An 18,508-nucleotide genomic window follows, 5' to 3' on the forward strand; every position below is an offset into this window, starting at 1 on the left:
GGAAGACCCAGGGCACACTGGAGGGTCTATGTCTCTTTGCTGGCCGGCCTGGGAACGCCTCAGGATCCCTCCACAGGGGCTGGAGGAATTGTCCGGGGTGAGGGAAGTCCGAGAGTGCCTGCTTGGACTGCTGCTTAACAGTTTTGGCCTCACATTTTTTATTTTACTGAATATTTTTTTACAGCTTGCTTCTCATAAGAAGCGAGCAAAGTTAACTTTTTTTGTGCAAGAAAAACCCCTCACAATATAATTTTCCTCATGTGCACAATCCCCATCCTTATAAACCTGATTTGTAACTATTGTTACCAATCATGGAAAAAATTGAACCCCTGATCCAGCACATACACAGTTATCTTCTTATGCAGATATTTTACACTGCCACAGAAAACATTTTGTTGCATTAGCTTTGATTACAGCACACTTCAATAAGCTTCTGCAATGTCAAAAGATTTATTTCCATCCAGCGTGTCATTATTTCTCACACAGCTTTTGTGTTGATGATGAGAGAGTGGCCACTGCACAAAGCCTTCTCCAGCTCTAAACACTCTCACTAGGGTTTAGATCTGGAGTAGATCAGTTTTTGCTTCTCCTCAGATGTTTTCTCTGCTTCTCAAACACACTGACATATTTCCATGACCACGGGATTTGTCTTTCAACATGGTTGTTTCAGAAAGAAGTGAATCTTAACTGTAGCTGTATAATATTTTCTCACTGCAAACTGCCCTATACCGTGCTGTTTATGACCAGTCTAACAGAAACAATAAGATGATGATGTGTTTGTGTGTTGGTGTGTGACTGTATGATGGTGAACGGACAGCTTATTGCCCGTTCACCATCATACACCCCCCTCTGCCTCTTTCTTCTCCTTCACTTTGGCTGAGGAGGACTTCCTGGACACCTTCTTGTCTCCTGTCTCCTTCGTCGCCTCCTTTCCTTCTTTGTCCTTGTCTCTCTTCTCCTTGGACGATGACTCCTTTTTCTCTTTTGAGTCCTTCTTCACCTCCTTCTTGGCCTCCTCTTTAGGCTCCTTACTGGATTCCTTCTTCTTCTCTTTGGATGGCTCTTTCCTCTCCTTCTTCACCTCCTCAGCTGCGCTTGTTTCCTCTGTCCCAGGGCCCTCGGAAGGCTCATTAGGGCCTTCTTTCTTCTCTTTGGGTTCTTTATCTGGAAGAGAGGACGGAGAAACATGAGAGGTTAGAACAGCAGGAGAGCTTGGTGAGATGAGGTGCTATCACGACACGGGATAGGGACAAGAGCGGCTAAGGGCCACTACTGCAAATGTCAGGGACCACTTTGTCCAGCTAAAAAGAATTTCAACATGAACAGAAAAGAAAATGCTGTGTGTGACTGAGCTTTTGCAATAGCACCACATGAAAAAAAAAAAACAATCGGATACAGCCAATTGATTTGATTTGTTTCAGTATGTTTCTGATTTGTTTCCATTTATGAATGATATAATTTTACTGAATGTAACCTGGATCATGTTTTGATGAGCGAACAACAATATATTGTATGGCTCTATTACAGTTACACAAATAGACTAGTAGTAGTAATTATATTTCAGTTTCAGTTTAGAAGAGCAAAACCGTTAAAATACAGTCTTGTCATCTTAGCGTGACAACATAGCTTTGGTTAATATATCTTTGACTTGTCTAAACCAGAAGCATAATCTACAACAATAGCATCACTGTAGACAATTTTTGAAGAATTCCAAATATTTACATAGTAGAAAAGAGTATTACGTTCAATTATATAGATGTAAGAAAGGAGCGTTTGTTTTCGTAATTGCAATGTTGATTCAAGCTTATAGTTTCTGAAGGCGCAGTCATTTTGTGTGATTTTACTAATTCCATAAAATATCAAATTCCATCCCTCAATTTGACAATGCTAAATATACTCCAAACACATGTATTTGCTTGGAAATCACAGTCAGCTAACTCATCCTTATTTTGAATAAACTTACTGGTGTTTGTTTTCTTCTCACTATTTTGGTTTCAGGTAGAAGACTAAATGTACTGCGCATATCTCTGGTAACATTTTAATTGAATACAAGTAGAACTGGAAAAAAAAACATTTCAAAAAGGTTACATGCATTACATATTCAGTTATCAATGATAGTGATTATTAATTAGTATAATCTCAAAACTCTCCCCATCGGTATCGTGACATCTGACATCAACAATGTTTTACTACAACCTGCCACAGATAGTACTACAGGAAATTATGCTGTTACAACAGCAGCTACTACATTATGCGTTGCATTGGGTGAATAAGCACGACTGATGGTGGGTCATTGTTTGAGCTGCGACAGCGTAATCAGAAAGTCTTGTGAATGAGGATTACTGCCACAAACAGAACTACACTTAACAGTGAAGTAGACTTCTTATAATGATCAGACATGACACGAGCACCTGTTACACCCCCCTGTCTCTCTTTTGTCCCATCCCCCTTCAGATCGTCCCTGTCGTGTGATGCATTGATAACCCGCAGTGTCTGCCTACACTGAGATTCTCTCCTTATCTCCCCTAGTGTGTGTGTGTGTGTGCGTGCGTGCGTGCGTGTGTGCGTGTGCGTGCGTGTGCGCGCGTGTGCATGTGTGTGAGAGAGTTAGGTATCCCAGCGCTGTCTGCCCGCCGTGCGTTTACCGACTCCACACACTTCTGTAATCAGCAGCCTCATCGTCTACGGCTTAAAGAGATTGTGAGCAGAACAACTGTTGTTGCCCGGTGTCACATGATATGTCCTGAATAAATAGCAAGAAAGTGAACTTGTATAAATGCAATTGACAACACTGGAGATGAAGACGTGAGGGTGACAGAAGCAGATGGGGATTGGCATGAGAAGTGAGCAGAACTTCACGAGAAAGTTAATAAAACTGAATCCAACGCTGAATGCTAATAAAGGATCTACTCGTAATACAGCTAAAGAAATGACTTTACTGTAGAAGTGCTGTTTTTGTTGTTGTTAAAACTCAAATTTGCACAGGCTGCATAGGCATGGAAAATGTATACATTTATTGTAGCTTTGTATTGGTGCTAAGGTTGAGCCTTAGGCCATTACTAAATACAACAATATCATATTTCAATGTATTCATTTATTTTCTACTGCATTTTCCCATTCAAGGTGACTGGAGCCTATCCCAGTGACTTTGGGCCTTAGGCGGGGTACACCCTGGACAGTGGCCAACTCGTCGCAGGGCCAACACAGAGACATAGACAGACACAGATAACCATTCATTCTCATTCACCAATTTAGAGTTGCCTATTTTGCCTCACACATGCATATCTTTGGACGGTGGGAGGAACCCTCCCACCGGTCCCTCATCTGCCTGAAGAGTGGGTCCAGCTCGACTCAGACGGTCCCTCATCTGCCTGAAGAGTGGGTCCAGTTCGCCTCCGACAGTCCCTCATCTGCCTGAAGAGTGGGTCCAGTTCGCCTCAGTCGGTCCCTCATCTGCCTGAAGAGTGGGTCCAGTTCGCCTCAGTCGGTCCCTCATCTGCCTGAAGAGTGGGTCCAGTTCGCCTCAGTCGGTCCCTCATCTGCCTGAAGAGTGGGTCCAGCTCCAGTCTCCCTCGTGTCCGTCTGTCCGTCTGTGAGAGTCGGATCTCTCCTTCACTGGAACTCCTCCAGGTTTCTACGCTTTTTTCCCAAAGAGGTTTTTTTTGTAGTTTTTCCTGGCCGAGAAGGAGAGTCTAAGGACAGAGGACCCTGGGACATCGTCCCTCGCCACCACAGACATTGCCTGACTTCATCGCCACCACAGACATTGTTGATTCATTTCTCCCTGTGGCCCTCAGAGGCAACTGTTGTTGTGATTTTGGGCCTTACAAAAATGAATTGATTTGATTTGATTTGATTTGATTTGAACCCAGAGAGAACCCACGGTAACACGGGGAGGACATGCAGACTCCACCCAGAGAGATCATGTGATGTTGGTCTGATCCGGGAATCGAACCCATGATCTCCTTCTTGGGAGGCAAGAGTGCTAACCAACTTTGCCAAATTACTATTTCAATGTAATCAATGTAATTTATAACCACAACAAATGATCCAAAGTGAGATGTAAAACTTGAGAACAGCATTGGTGAATTTACGTCCTAATTTATATACAGAATCTTTTGAATGTGAACATTTGAGGTTATTTAAGAATATATTTGTCTTATTCACCTTAGAACTGCGTGAGAATGTTTGCCTATAGTATGTACAACTGAACCTTTTACCTTAATTAAATAGAAAAACCCTCCGAACTTGTGTTCCCACTTTGATCCCTGCCTTCAAACATAATACATGTGAACCCTTGTGCTCAGTGAGAGTGCAGTCCGTGTGTGGTCACAAGTGAAGCTGCCAGCACTGTGTCAATGAGGTTAGCATGTGTGAGCGCTGGGTTAATCCTACAGCGACACGCTAATCCTGACGGACGCTAACTGTCTGCTCCGAGTGCCCCGCAGTGCCCCAGAGACACAAGGAAAAGCAGCTGTGTCTACACGTAAGACCTAACACAGAGAGACACAAGGTTAGGACATGTACGGAGGAAAGTCAAATAATAAAAAAAAGATCATGCCCACCAGTTAATCTGAAGTACAAACTATACATCTATTTCCCTGTCACCTATCTGTTGTTCTCAGCCAATAAACAACCTGCTACATTTGCCACTCTACTAATTTCCTATCAAGCTATTTATATTAATTTTCATGTATTTGGTCCCTAACAAAGGCATCCTTTAACTTAATGTTTCTACTCGCAAGGATCTAAGCATGAATGATTACATATTAATACAACCGCACTCATTGAGGTAGAGTCTGTCTCCTGGTTGAAATATTTTTTTATTTTGTGATCGTTTTTGTTTTTCAGTGTTTTGTGAATATAATTTTGTTAGGTTCAGTTTTAGCAGACTTAATTTTATGGCATTGTAAAGTTTGGGAGCTTTTGCGTTTGTATTGTTTTATTTTTTATGAATGCAACAAATTTATTCAGATTTTCAGAATTATTTTCCATCATAATTAAAATAATAAATATAAATACAAATGATTTATGTCACTGCTCTTGGCAAAACATTCAGGTTAAACTCAGTTACAATATGTTTGAGAAAGCAGTTAAAACACTGCCTGAATATCAGTCTGACATATAACAACAAATAAAGGCGTTAAGTCCTTGTTGCAGGGCCTGGCTGAACTTGGCTTGAACTCTGGTTGGTTCTAATAGAAATAACCCTTAGACCTGGGATCAAAGTTGAACGGAAAGTGTCCGTCAGGAGAAGCACCCTTTCAATGAGAAGTCCCAATAGGCGACTGGTCACTGGAGACACGGGTCAGTCTTAGCTCTGGTCCGGCCTGGAGGTCTTTGGGATCAACTCTTGCTTGTTTTTAGAGGCACAGTTTGACAACCAAGGAGAAGTGAGGTTTAATCAGATCACCCTGAATATATGCAAAGGTACTGCCAGCAGCACGGTAGCAGAAAGGTCAGCTTCACAACAAGAAGGTCACAGGTTCGATTCCAGGACCATATGGGGCCAATCTATGTGTCTAGGTAATGCACAGTAAGCTAATTCTAAAGCTTAGTACTCCTATACATTTTCTGTCTCAAGATCAGAAGAAGCGGCCCTGAGCACTGCACTCATGCGTTGCTCTTGACAGGTTACACAAAAATAATGTTAAAGGATCGATCAAACGCAGCAAAAAATATTGGTGATTGGGATAGAACATCATGAATCCCAACTTTATGTCACCATCTTTGTTCCAAGCAACCAACATGACCCCAGAGATGCATTAGGAACAACTACATACAAATGAAAGAGCTGTGTCTACTGGGTTTCACTACTGGTAAATACATTTAAAAGACAATAATTATTAGACAATATTTTTGTGTTAATTACCCAAATTACTCAAATTAATTTATTACCAAATTAATTCAAAATAAGCAATGGCAGTTATGCAATGTTAGCAAAGAAAGACATTTGGCATATTGCAGATGTTAACAAAATATATGCAAATCGATTCTTGAATGCTTTGTCACAAAGATGTCCACATTAGCATATTAAAATCTACATTAGCTTTATAAAGGATATTCTGGGATGGTGTGTCTATTAGTTATCATTTTAGTTAATTAAGTTTAATTTGTTTAATGTTTTTGTCGGTTTTACCTCCCAGTTTTTCACAAGAGTTCAAATGGCTGCAAAGGAATAATCTAAGATGTAAAACAATCGTACCACATTACATTAAAAACACACATTTAGCACTATGAACATTTCCATTCTCTTCTCCCATAGGTGCTGCGGTCCTTTCTGAGTTTACTTTCCCAACCAGCGCAGGAAATAGAAGCGAGTATGAGAGAGCCAGAGTCTCGAGGGAGCGGTAGCACAGATTGATAAACATTGACGTTGTAAGACAAGATGGCCGCTTCCCTTGGCTACGGAAAGCCGAAGGGGTCAGGTCACGTCTCGTCAGTGGACTACTTCAACAAACTAACAAAGTGGAGAGTCATAGACTAAACAGAGGAGAGCGTGACGTCCCAGTTCATATGTGACATGGAATTATGGACAAGTCTGAATACTTCACAGTGGTAGTAGAAAAAAGCTTCAGTTGTAGTCTTCACAGTGGTCCTTAATGGGATACACATATTATCATATAGAACTTTTAAAAGGTTGTAACCAAACACATCCTAAATACCAGAATGGAGACAACTGGAGACAAAAGTGAGAAACTGGTATTAAACACAGAAAATAAATCAAGGGAAATGAAAAGCACTAAAGTTGTTTCAAAGACATTTATGATCCTTGAATCAGTTATTCCAATAGGCTGCTTTACGTGACAATCCATCAGCCAATAATATTTAATACAGATGGTGGGCAGCTAAAATAAATATTGTTCAAATTTTAATATTTGTTGTAATACAATGCGGTCCAGTGACCAAGAGAAATCAGATATCGATTTTTCATGGAAAATTCAATGCAATCAAAGGGAAAGTAAGTTCCATCTAGAACCTAAACACAGTCTATTGACTTTATAATTAGAATCAAAAAGGTAAAGAGGATTTAATTTTCTATTTTTGTTCTTGTTCCTGAAACAAAAACAATTAAACTTTTCAATTTGATCCTTGGTTAAAACATTCAAAAACATTTAAAATCCAAAACAAAGTTTGGAGCATGGATCAATGAATATGCTGCTCAAACCACAATGTTGCCAATAGCAACAGCAGGAGTCTGGCCAGATTAATTCTTGTGAACTCACAAATATTGCAAGAGAGATCATCTATTTTTTCTTTTGTTTTTCTTTTTTAAGTACCTCTACATTACACTCAAGGCTAAACTCCAGCTACGTAATCCAGACAAACATACTGTATCAAAAGATCTGGAGAAATATCGTAAAACAATCCAGATTGCACGGCTCTGACTGAAAGATCTTCTGTGTAGAGTACAGAATAAACCAGTTTGGATCCCAGGCTAAAAAGAACAAGAGATGCATCAAATGTTATGCCAGGCTCACATTGCAAGCAGTGCAGCTCCTGTGCATCTCCTGTGCATCTCCTGTGCAGCTCCTGTGCATCTCCTGTGCATCTCCTGTGCAGCTCCTGTGCATCTCCTGTGCAGCTCCTGTGCAGCTCCTGTGCATCTCCTGTGCAGCTCCTGTGAAGCTCCTGTACAGCTCCTGTGCATCTCCTGTGCAGCTCCTGTGCATCTCCTGTGCAGCTCCTGTGCAGCTCCTGTGCATCTCCTGTGCAGCTCCTGTGAAGCTCCTGTACAGCTCCTGTGCATCTCCTGTGCAGCTCCTGTGCAGCTCCTGTGCAGCTCCTGTGCAGCTCCTGTGCAGCTCCTGTGCTCACATTGCACGCCTGGCATGACATCTGATGCATGATGTGCGCAGGTGTAAAGTCTATTGTCAACTAAATAAAATGATATGCAAATGTCCAGAGCATATAAAAAAACAAGTCAATAATAATCCATCCATCCATCTTCTGATGCTTTATCCGGGGCCGGGTCGGGGGGGCAGCAGTCTAAGCAGGGACTCCCAGACTTCCTTCTCCCCAGACACTTCCTCCAACTCCTCCGGGGGGATCCCGAGGCGTTCCCAGGCCAGCCGAGAGACATAGTCTCCCCAGCGTGTCCTGGGTCTTCCCCGGGGCCTCTTCCCGGTGGGACATGCCTGAAACACCTCCCGAGGGAGGCGCCCAGGAGGCTCCGGAACAGATGCCCGAGCCACCTCAGCTGGCTCCTCTCGACGTGGAGGAGCAGCGGCTCTACTTCGAGCTCCCCCCGTGGGCCGAGCTCCTCACGGAGCGCCCAGCCACACGGCGGAGTAAACTCATTTCGACCATTTGTATCCGCAATCTTGTTCTTTCGGTCACTACCCAAAGCTCATGACCATAGGTGAGGGTAGGAACGTAGACCGACCGGTAAACAGAGAGCTTTGCCTTTCGACTCAGCTCCCTCTTTACCACAACGGTCCGATGCAGCGACTGCATCACTGCAGCCGCTGCACCGATCCGCCTGTCGATCTCACGCTCCATCCTTCCCTCACTCGTGAACAAGACCCCGAGATACTTGAACTCCTCCACTTAGGGCAAGGACACCCCACCCACCTGGAGGGGGCAAGCCACCTTTTTCCGGTCGAGAACCATGGCCTCGGATTTGGAGGTGCTGATTCTCATCCCAGCCGCTTCACACTCGGCTGCAAACCGTCCCAGTGCATGTTGCAGGTCCGGGTTTGATGGAGCCATCAGGACAACATTGTCTGCAAACAGCAGAGATGGAATCCTGTGGTCCCCAAACCAGACACCCTCCGACCCCTGACTGCGCCTAGAAATTCTGTCCATAAAAATTATGAACAGAACCGGTGACCTCCTCCGCCAGCGGATCCAACTCACCACCAGGTGGTGATCGGTTGACAACTCTGCCCCTCTCTTCACCCGAGTGTCCAAGACACGCGGCCGGAGGTCAGATGACACGACAACAAAGTTGATCATTGATCTCCGGCCTAGGGTGTCCTGGTGCCACGTGCACTGATGGACACCCTTGTGCTTGAACATGGTGTTCGTTATGGACAATCCGTGGCTAGCACAGAAGTCCAATAACTGAACACCGCTCGGGTTCAGATCGGGGAAGCCGTTCTTCCCGATCACCCCTCTCCAGGTGTCACTGTCATTGCCCACGTGGGCGTTGAAGTCCCCCAGTAGAACAACGGAGTCCCCGGTCGGTGCACTGTCCAGTACCCCTCCCAAGGACTCCAAGAAGGCCAGGTACTCTGCACTGCTGTTCGGCCCGTAGGCCGCCACAACAGTGAGAGACCTGTCCCCCACCCGAAGGCGGAGGGACGCGACCCTCTCGTTCACTGGGGTAAACTCCAACACGTGGCGGCTGAGCTGAGGGGCTATAAGCAAGCCCACACCAGCCCGCCGCTGTTAAAGGCGCAATGGACGATTTTTCGACGATTTGAGAACTCAGGCGGAAGTGCACATGCGCACTCCCCCATGCGGACTGATACAACACACCGTGCGTTTGTTTATTAGTGCGACATATCGCATCACATCTCTCGTTTCCCGTAGATTTCCGTCTTCTTCTGAGACAGCTCGAACTGTCTTTCTCCGTCTTCATTTTGTCCCGTACACTGAGGGAACTATATTATGATAGATCAATGCGCTTAGACACTCGGAAACGTGGGGAAACGTGAGAAAATGTGGGGACGAGCCGCACGCGGCTGCAGGTGAGCGGTAGGTGCGTTTTATGATTGATACGTGGCAGGACTAATCGGCAGTCCACGCCACGAGGAAATAAGACTCAGAAAAATCGTCCATTCAATCTTTAATCTTAGATTACTAACACTCTTTGTAAAAATTCAATGGGTGGCATCCAAAATGGTGCAAAATGTCCTCTTGACATTGTTATCCAACAACATCCATAATGTATCCTTCCATACAGAGATATTGCATACAAATTCACAAGTCATTGGTTTCAGTTTCCCATGTCTTTCTTTGCTTCTGCTAAAGAACTCTGCTCTCTTAATCTCGACTAAGTTTGTTTGTCTGTGGTGCCACAAAGAGCACACCGCAGTAACAAAAGCCCCAGTGTGGATGAGATATGCAGAAGAAGGGGAGCCGCGTTATCTCCAGCCTGTTCAAAGCACGCTGTATTCATCTGCAGACAGCCATAGTCAAAATATAGGCGGCCCCACAACACGCCCGCATCACCCAATCAGCATCCAGGAGTCCACAGATCTACTGAGAGGATCGAGGGGAGAGAGAGTGTATCTAGAACAGTGATGGGATCTAGAGGCACAAACAGCAATATGTTCAAAACAGAACTTTGGAGGACAGCGTGAGAACATGGGAGATTTGTGAGAGTTATCTGCATGTTCAACTGAAGACACACAGACCAGAAGCAGCCACAATTTGCTTAAAATGAATGTATTACCATATAATACATTAACCCCTTACACTTAAAGCCCAACTACATAACATTTCAGCCAAGGACTAAAATTGGCTGAAATGAGCAGCACTACTTTATCATGAGTGTTTCCTTCCACTGAAATACCATGGAAAACATACATCATTTTTGTGAGTGGGCCTGTCTCTACACAACCCAGAATCCATAGCCTTCCACAGCATCATTTAACTTTCTATCATGGATTGCAGGTGTGGGCTTTCAATTTTGAGCTCGCTATATATGAAAAGTAAATCCATGTTCTTTGGCTGTGTAATGCAGCAAACAAACTGATTAGCTCAGAGCAAGCATGAGACGAACAGACAAGTGTAATGTCTAGAATTCTCAACTTCAAATGGCATCAAAGCAGTTGTAGAAATCATTCCAAACCCTCCCCGTCTCCTCCAATAAAAAGAAAATTTTAAGCACGTTTCAAACCCTAAAACCTCCTGCAGACGATGTGCAAGACGCTAATGCAGACATGAAGAGGGACGGGAGAGGCACTAAAAGCAAACGGGATGGCGGCGGGAGACGGATGTGCAGACGCGATGATTCATAGATTTGAAATAAAGGGACAATAAAAGCCCGCAGATGAGAACCCACTGCTCCGGCACGGCTCTGGGTGTGGTATCGTGGGTGGGTTCAACTCCAGCGGTCTGCTTGGGATATACTATTTTCTCTGCTAAAGCAACGCCCTACCAAGCACATACACACACACGTACTCCTGTCTCTGCGATGCACAGAAAAATACACTGAGTCCGTTCCCAGACGTTTTGAAGGAGGATATGAAGTGTCCCGGAAGTGTGGTGGTGGAAGGGACATAAAAGCAGCTGAAGTGCATAAACATAAGTGGAAGAGGACACATGGACGAACACAGGAGTCAAGCGGAGTGAGACTAAATGCAGCAGGCCACATCACACGGCGCGTTTACACGAGCGGCACAATGGAGCAGACAGGAGAATGTGCAGGCAGCTTAAAAGAATATAAAAATAAAACGAGGAAAATGGCGGAGTGCTTGGAATGAGAGCTTGAGGACGACACGGCAGTTTATATTCAAAGCAACCAATCAGGGCAGTAGGTCATTAGTTGGACATGGTTATAGTATATGTTATAGGTGGATGGGATATATTCTTTAAAGAGTGCATTTTTTATGGCTGCAATTTAACTGTAGGGTATTTTGTGTTCTGCATTTAACCTTCTTCAACCAGTGCCATTGGGGCAGTATGGAGCACCCACAGAAAGTCAAAAGATCTTGGTCATGAGGTCATTCAGGAAAAAACAAAAACACATACAAAATCCTCATTTACCTTAGATGTATCTCTGTGTCTACTGGGTTTATTCGATAAAACAAATACAACGTAAAAAGTACTTAAAGCATCAAGATCAAAGGGGGCATTAGTACATAAAAAAAAAAAATCAACTTTAATGAGCTTGTTTATTAGTTTAGTCGAAGAAGTATTTTTGACTGATTCTTGCATGTTTGAGTAAGCTTGTATTTTTCTGCAACTGTGCTGAGAAAATGACTGTTTTCACCTAGTTCAAAACCACCTGAAAAAAACCCACATGTCTCCTTTAATTTAAATAGTTTGTGGACCCAATTCCAGACAAATTGATTTTTCCGGTATTTCTTTCAAAAACTGTGATTCGCCCATAGAGTTGTACAGCCCCAATCACTCCCCATTTAAATTATACCATAGAAATCAAGAGGTACCGTGTGGAAAAACACTTACCAGCCTCTTTTGTCTTGTTCCTTTAACTGCTCAGAGATTAAAACATTACAAGCCAACAGCACACAGCCAGTGTGCCATTTGGCTCCTGTTACCCACACACAATGGGCCGTGCTATAAGTCTGTCCACTCTCCACTGTATTCTTACGGGCCTTTGTTGCGGTCAGCTCCAGTCCATCCCGGGGGAACGATTTAGCACTCTTCTCACTTGGCAACGCACTCCTCCACAAACCCCAAACCATTATTTAGCCTGCTTTTTACAGAAATCCCTCTCCCGCGCACACCCACCAAATATGCCATGTATGCTTTTGTTGCTAATTTAACCTACGTGTGTGCAGACGGCTCGGTTTTAAGGCCGCAAATGGTGCAGTCCCGGCATTGCACGTACATTTCACCGAGGGCCGATGAAACTCGATCCCGCTGGCTGACCGTACAAGCTGAAATAATAAGAGGTAGTTGCACAAAGTGTTTGTCCTGTAACCAGAAGCGCACAGCTCCGGGGTCTTAAAATAGCTGATGGGTGAGTTAATGCTCATTATTTCTAATGCTATGAATAAAACTGCAAAAATGTGGTCACTTGCTAACAATGCAAAAGTACTTGGAAATGTAATGTAATGGAGGTGGTGGTTGCAAATGGGTCTAGAATGATAGCAAACGGTCATTCCTGAAAATCTAAAACTGGTGCACAAAACACAAGATAATGAATTGTCTTTGTTTTCTGTAGACATTTCCAAGAGTGCACTGAGCCTGATTCAGAGAGAAATATTTCATCTTGTTTAATTTTACCAAAAGTAGCAAAAATTAAAACATTAAACATTAAATTTGTTTGTAAAAATGAACAACAGATCTGTCTGCCAAATGTTCAAATGTTCTGAAGCTAACTTTTTGTGCTGATTGATGAAATAAAACATAATTGTCCATTAAACTATAATGGCACGCTATTATAGTGGTGATTTCTCTAGCATAAGTGGTATTTTAGGAGTTAATTGCTACAACAAAAAATAACGCTGAGATCTACTGAACAGACTCAGAGACTTAACAAGCATTGTTGTACAGCTCTGGAGCAGTATAAATGTTAAAACCCATATTCACAACATATGAAATTAAAAGCAAAATATCACGGTATTGTCTATTATTTATTAACTTTTAGTGAAGTTTGCATTGGCTGAGTTCCCATGCTGCACATGGCCTCACTCCCCAGCCGTGCCTCCAAGACAGAGGAGCCTGGAGTGGAATGTCAGGATAACCACAGAGGTGTTTTCCATCAGGCCAAAGGAGTTCCAGTGCTTCCCTCACTAATCTCTCAGATGACACATTCAGCCAACTCCTCCTGACTCCCTCCATGTGAACCTGGAGTGAGCACAGCACCGCCGGCTCTGACCTTGGCCGGACACGGGGCCAATTATATACTAATATTTACAGATCTTTTCAGGGCTTTTCATATTTCAGGGAGCTGGGGCTGTTTTCCTTGTCGCCTCTTTGGTGAGGAGGGAGGAAGGGGCTACACCCAAGCTGTTGGGCCTCAGACACAGCACCCTGCTGGGGGACGCTTTCCTCGCTGTTACACATTACATTACAGAACACTAGACTAGTCAAAGCCAAACTGACATGATCTAGTTCAATTGAGTTACATTTAAAGTTTCTATATGGTTTATTCAGTGTATTAAAGTCTCATTTTACCCCAACCTATGAACCATTCCAATCTTTTGTTTAAGATGAATACTTTTTAAATATTGTTTATTGTTATTGTTAGTTTAGGGAATGTAAAAGAAGTGATAAAATGTTGGCAATAACAGCAAATAATCCAGGACAACCAGTGTTAGCATCATTTCAATTTTACCATTAAGGTCTAATCAAGATGACCAAGACCAGACTATTGGACCTCACAGTTACAAATGGGTCTGCTTAATTCTGCTCAAACCTTTCCAATTGTATTCCTCCAAGTATATTTCTATAGTTACTTTTTTGTCCTTCCAGACTTCATTGACTGAGGTTCAAAGCCCTGCAGTCTCTTGAGTAGTAGTATTTTTCCACTGTGCTCCTCTGAGATGACACCTGCTCCGGGCTGGACAGAACCACTCGGGGCTGTGTGTGTGGGAGTTGGATGGCTGTGGTCGGGCCTCCGTTCCTCCCCATTTTCCTGGTCATTACCTCTGCCAAAGATACATTTCAGCTCACCACAGCACCGGCAGCACACAGAGGTAGATGGAGAGCTGACAGGAAGTCAAAATATGGTAGACTGAAGGGAAAAAACACAATCCAAAAAAGAACTAATTGAAAATATGCAAGAAAGGGGTTCTCTCCCCCTGGGAATTGGGCCATGGACCACTTTGGTGTGAGGGGCTTCCACTTTCCCACTGTGATGAGATTTCCAATTTTCAGCTTCTGTGTAATAATTACCAACGTGAACTGGATGGGGAATAAATGAGTCTGTGAAATAGTAGATCTCATCCCAATGCACAATCTGGAGTATTGAGATGGTGTTCTCCCTCATTTGTCTTGTAATGGTCCCAGGTCTTTCCTTCCTAAATATTAGGATTATTTCAATGGCCCAAAAATATTTCAATTAGGACTTTGGTCAGAAAAGTCTAAAAGCCTATACTATCAATTTATATTTCCAAAAAGCCTATTAAAACATGCACAACTCAACCATGAACTTGCACTAAGGGTCTGGAGAAGCCCACCATCAAACTGTAGATGTTGAACAGTGGCATTGAAGGATAGGTCAAATGCAGTGGAGAGAATTGCATACAATAAAAATATAGCGCACCAACCTTAAAGGCACACTCACGTTTCTGGTGGGAGATATACACCAGCTGCTCGTCTCCATACAGATGAGTATGGCATGGAATGTGCTGGAATCTGTGCATGTGAACCCATGTCATGCACTCTCCACACCTCCAAAATCCCATAAAAGGCCCATGTAAAGTGACTTAGGTTATAAAATTGACCTAAACATGAACCGAGTCAGACAGAGGGAGGGGGGAGATGCTCCATGCAGCACACAGTCACATCTGAGGCTTTATTACACATAATAATAAAACTGACACCTCTTAATTTGACCTCTAACATAACAAACAAAATAGTGTTTTAGTAGTCTACACTTTGCAGATATAGTTTTTTTCTTTGTGCTGGCGCTTCAGTCTCATATAGGTTAATTGAAATGTGCATGAGGATCGGCCCTGTTCACGCACATAGATACGTGCTGAGCTCTGAATGGTCAAAGGAGGGGGTTGGGAGCAGATGCCCTCCCAGAAGAGAGAAAGGAGTGAGAGAGAGAGACGTGGATCAGAGGGACAAAGGTTTGAGTGGAACCTACAAACTTTCTTTAAAGGAATTATGGAGGATTTTTTGGCGCCAAATCTAGTCTCATTTCCTCGTGACGCGGAAAGCCGAGTAGTTCATTCACATGTCAATCATAGGACGCGCCTACTGCACACCTGCAGCCTTGTTGGCTCGTCCCCAGAATAGCAGCATGTTTCCCTGGCTGCGCATGCGTGGTTGATATGCTGGTGTGTGTTTAGAGAATTCCTTCAGTGTACAGTACAAAAATGACGACAGAGAAAGACTGCGTTCGAGCTCAAAAGAGAAGGAAATCTGCGGAGACGAGAGGTGCGATGCGATCCGTCTCGCTAATAAACAAACGCACGGGTGGCAGTGAGGCTGTTGCATACTTCCACATGAGTGTGTGCATGCACACTTGGACAGTCGCTTGAGTTCTCAAATCTGCAAAAAATCCTGTATCATTCCTTTAAGTGCACGCACCTGGGTCAGACACAGATTAGGATATTAGGCTATTTCTTTTAATAAGACATGGAAGGCCCATAGAAGGCCCTCTCTAATATAAATGAGGCCCCCGATTTGTGGAGAGGCAACACTGCTCACTGTTATGCATTTCATGGTATTTGTGAACAATTAAAAAATAACTTTAGTTGAAGAAAAGCAAGATACTGTGTTTGATGCCATGAAGGTCCTGGGTTCATGGGGCCTTTCTATATGGATTTGGCATGTTCTCCCTATAGGTTACAATAGGGTACCCTGAAAACCAGATTCAAAATTTCAATGGGACTATCCTGGTTAAATAAGAATAAATACATTATATAGCAATAACATCTTCATGGAGACAAGCAAATAGCGGCCCTTCTACCAGAAAAACAAACTTTTGTGGAGAACAATACACTTATGAAATTCATATAACGTGAGTTTGGTTGGTGGTGACAAAGATAGTTTATTGAACGTTCTCTCAAATCTTTTATAACACAAGGACCTAACACTGTTTTAGTCCCCCTTCCTCCTCCCTCCTCTACAGCCGCCTCTTGTCCGCCCAGCCACACCACTAAAATGTTGTACGCAAATTGTTGCTCATGTCCTGTAATCAGACGTCCAAACAGCCGAGAACAAGGCCACCGCTGAGCCAGGCTCGAGGCAGAAACCAGAGTCACAACAATAGAAAGTTACACATCTAAATAAATAAGGGAAATGCTAACCAAACAATTATGGTGCATTTAACATGGAGGCGAAGACAATGCTTATTTGTGCGGTGGATAAATATATGAGTGGTGCATTGGATAATATGGGTGAGCTGAAGTGAAAAGAGTCAGTGTGGTGAATGGGCAGACAGGCAGACACCAGGGCAACAAAAAGTCTAGTTAAATTTGTCTGAATAAGGAGACACTGGTAAAGATAGGTTTCTGATAGCCAGCCATTATGGGGAGACTCTGCTCACACTAACTTTTGATTGAAGCAGAAAATGTCAGCTAAATGAGTGTGGCCTAAAGGTTAGATTAGATTAACAGAATAAAAACCAAACAATCAAAATAAATATGATCTTACGTTAGGTCATGATTATAGATACAAGAAAAACTGAGACAGTTTTCATCCAGGAGGGAAAGAGAAGCTTGGTAACATGAATGACTTTGGCGCGGAGTAGATACTCAGTAAAAGTACAGGTAATGATCCGAGTATGAAGTGGCTAGAACGAAAATCAGCACCAAATCCGAAGCCTGTCCGGCTGCTCCTCCAAGTCGAGAGGAGTCAGCTGAGGTGGCTCGGACATCTGTTCCCACCGGGGAGAGGCCCCAGGCTCCAAGACCCAGGACACGCTGGAGAGGCTATGTTTCTCTGCTGGCCAGGTAACACCTCGAGACCCCCCTGGAAGAGCTGGAAGAAGTGAGCGTGGAAAGGAAGTCTGGGTCTCCCTGCTCAGACTGCTGCCCCGTGACCCAGCCCGTGATGAAGCGGATGAAAATGTAATTTTAATCACGAGGATTTATTTTCAAAACATTTGCTTTGTTTTTAGAAAGTATATGTCAATTAGATTATTATGTCATTTTATTGTATTTCCACTGCCTTTCTGATAATCTACGCATTAAAATTAGTATTTAAATCATTATTATTAGTTTTGCCCATTTTTAGGTGGCCATTTCTATTGGCGTATTATAATTTATGTATTATTTAAATAATATGTGGTCTTATTTACTGAACTAACTTGACCTGTAGTTAAAGACATTTGATTTGGCTGTGATCACTGCTATAGAGACATTGAGTGTTTTTATTTGTGTGCAGTGTTTTATGTGACTGATTTATGCAGCACATCAGCTGTATCACTCCAGGACAATAGGCCCACACTCCACTGTCCTCTCCATGGATACAGCATGTAGTTAGTTTAGAAGAGATTTAGAGCATTTTGTACTGAAGCTGCTTTTTAAATTAGTAATAATGAAGTCAGTAGAGGAAAAAACAAAACTCTGGAAAGTTTTGAGAGAAGCTAACGCAGCGTCTGGGGCTGAAGCTGTTGGGTCCATTGACTGAATATCCGCGTCTCATCTGTAATTTCCTGAAAACGTGAACAAAATAAAGGCTCAGATAAGTCCTGGGTAGATACATGCGTCACTGACAGGACACACAGCAGCAGCAGCAGCAGCAGCAGCACGTCAGCTGTGTCCGGCTCCACCACCAGAGGAGGAGGAAGAAGCTGGCGTGTCTCTCTGTCATTAATTAATAATCGTCATTAGGGGTCAGCCTCAGATAATCAACTATTGAAATTTGAATAATTGCACAGCACTTTGTGTGTTTGTATATTGAAGACACTGCTAAATTAGTTGCACTCCCACTGGGGATGTGCTCTGGATTAAGTGGAGGCCAATCCATGTCTCATAACTCCAGACACACATTTGAAGCTTGCAGAATCCTAACTTTGGCATCAAAGAAGAGAGGTGGATGAAAAGGAACATTGCCATTTGGTAATGTCAATTCATTGCGTTATCACTTTAAACAGATTTCAATAATGTGCTTGACTGACCAGCCAGTCCAAACACGTTTTGACAGACTGAACAGAATGGTCAGGTAAATAATGTGCACAAACAGTCTA

The 18,508-nt window shown here is 43.2% G+C and overlaps 1 protein-coding gene across 2 annotated transcripts in view; it reads right to left on the bottom strand.

Annotated features, from left to right (window-relative positions):
- Positions 1-697: 697 nt before the first annotated feature.
- The window catches only part of bbs9 (Bardet-Biedl syndrome 9), a 203,721-nt gene continuing 185,910 nt past the window's right edge, over positions 698-18,508 (bottom strand). For both annotated transcript variants that reach the window (XM_072460825.1, XM_072460824.1), the window contains one exon: positions 698-1,164. In XM_072460825.1, the coding sequence (XP_072316926.1) occupies positions 836-1,164 (329 nt within the window). In that variant the 3' untranslated portion in view covers positions 698-835. The remainder of the gene's footprint in view (positions 1,165-18,508) is intronic.

This window comes from Eucyclogobius newberryi, unplaced genomic scaffold, assembly GCF_026437365.1.
Source record: "Eucyclogobius newberryi isolate DKJ021-1_F unplaced genomic scaffold, fEucNew1.0.hap1 SCAF_3, whole genome shotgun sequence".
In the NCBI taxonomy this organism is placed as follows: Eukaryota; Metazoa; Chordata; class Actinopteri; order Gobiiformes; family Gobiidae; genus Eucyclogobius; species Eucyclogobius newberryi.